Genomic DNA, 658 nt, shown 5'->3' with positions numbered 1-658 from the left:
GCACGAATAAAAAGACACTCATATTTTATCTCATCTCCTTATTTCTTCAACAAATCGTGGAGGAAAAGCTTCTGGCAGACGAGCCTATGACGCCAACTTATAATTAATCCCCCCAAATACTGATCAAACGAAAAAGTGACCAATAAAAACTAATAACAATAACAATAAATAATGACAACATTAAAAATATATGGTATGCATATATGTACACAACACAACACATTAAAATAAAATAATCCCCTCCCCCCAAAAAAAAGGAAAAAAAAAACAATAAAAATAACGACAGTAATGATAAACACAAAAAAATAAACAAGACAAAGTTAAAAAAAGAAAAAAAAAAACTGTCAACAGGACATCCCCGGCAGGAGGTTCCTCTCACCGGACAGGCTGATGGCGAGTACGTCGTGCGCCAGGTTCCAGTTGATGCGCAGTCCGTGGTCCGTGCGCAACTCGATTTTGTGCAGCCAGCGGTCCACCGTGGCGCCCTCCACACTCACCGGCAGCTCCGTGGGCTGTCTGTCCACTGTCACCTGTGTGGATGGGGTGGAAGAGTGGTTTGCCTTTACGTTCGGTTGATGTCAGTGTTTCGTTAGTGACTTGTGTAAACTATTTTCAATAATGGAAGTGGTGAAATTTACAAGGGGGATAAAATTATTAG

General features: G+C 40.7%; 1 protein-coding gene across 1 annotated transcript in view; it reads right to left on the bottom strand.

The window, feature by feature from the left end:
- LOC119586980 overlaps positions 1–658 on the bottom strand; it is a gene marked incomplete in the record, with an annotated part of 81,895 nt that overhangs the window by 7,137 nt on the left and 74,100 nt on the right. The window contains 1 exon segment of the mRNA XM_037935722.1: positions 380–530. Within this exon segment, the coding sequence (XP_037791650.1) occupies positions 380–530 (151 nt within the window).

This window comes from Penaeus monodon, chromosome 22 (assembly GCF_015228065.2).
Source record: "Penaeus monodon isolate SGIC_2016 chromosome 22, NSTDA_Pmon_1, whole genome shotgun sequence".
NCBI lineage: Eukaryota > Metazoa > Arthropoda > Malacostraca > Decapoda > Penaeidae > Penaeus > Penaeus monodon.
The sequence above is the reverse complement of the archived record's forward strand: the minus strand, read 5'-3'. Positions and strand labels throughout refer to the sequence as shown.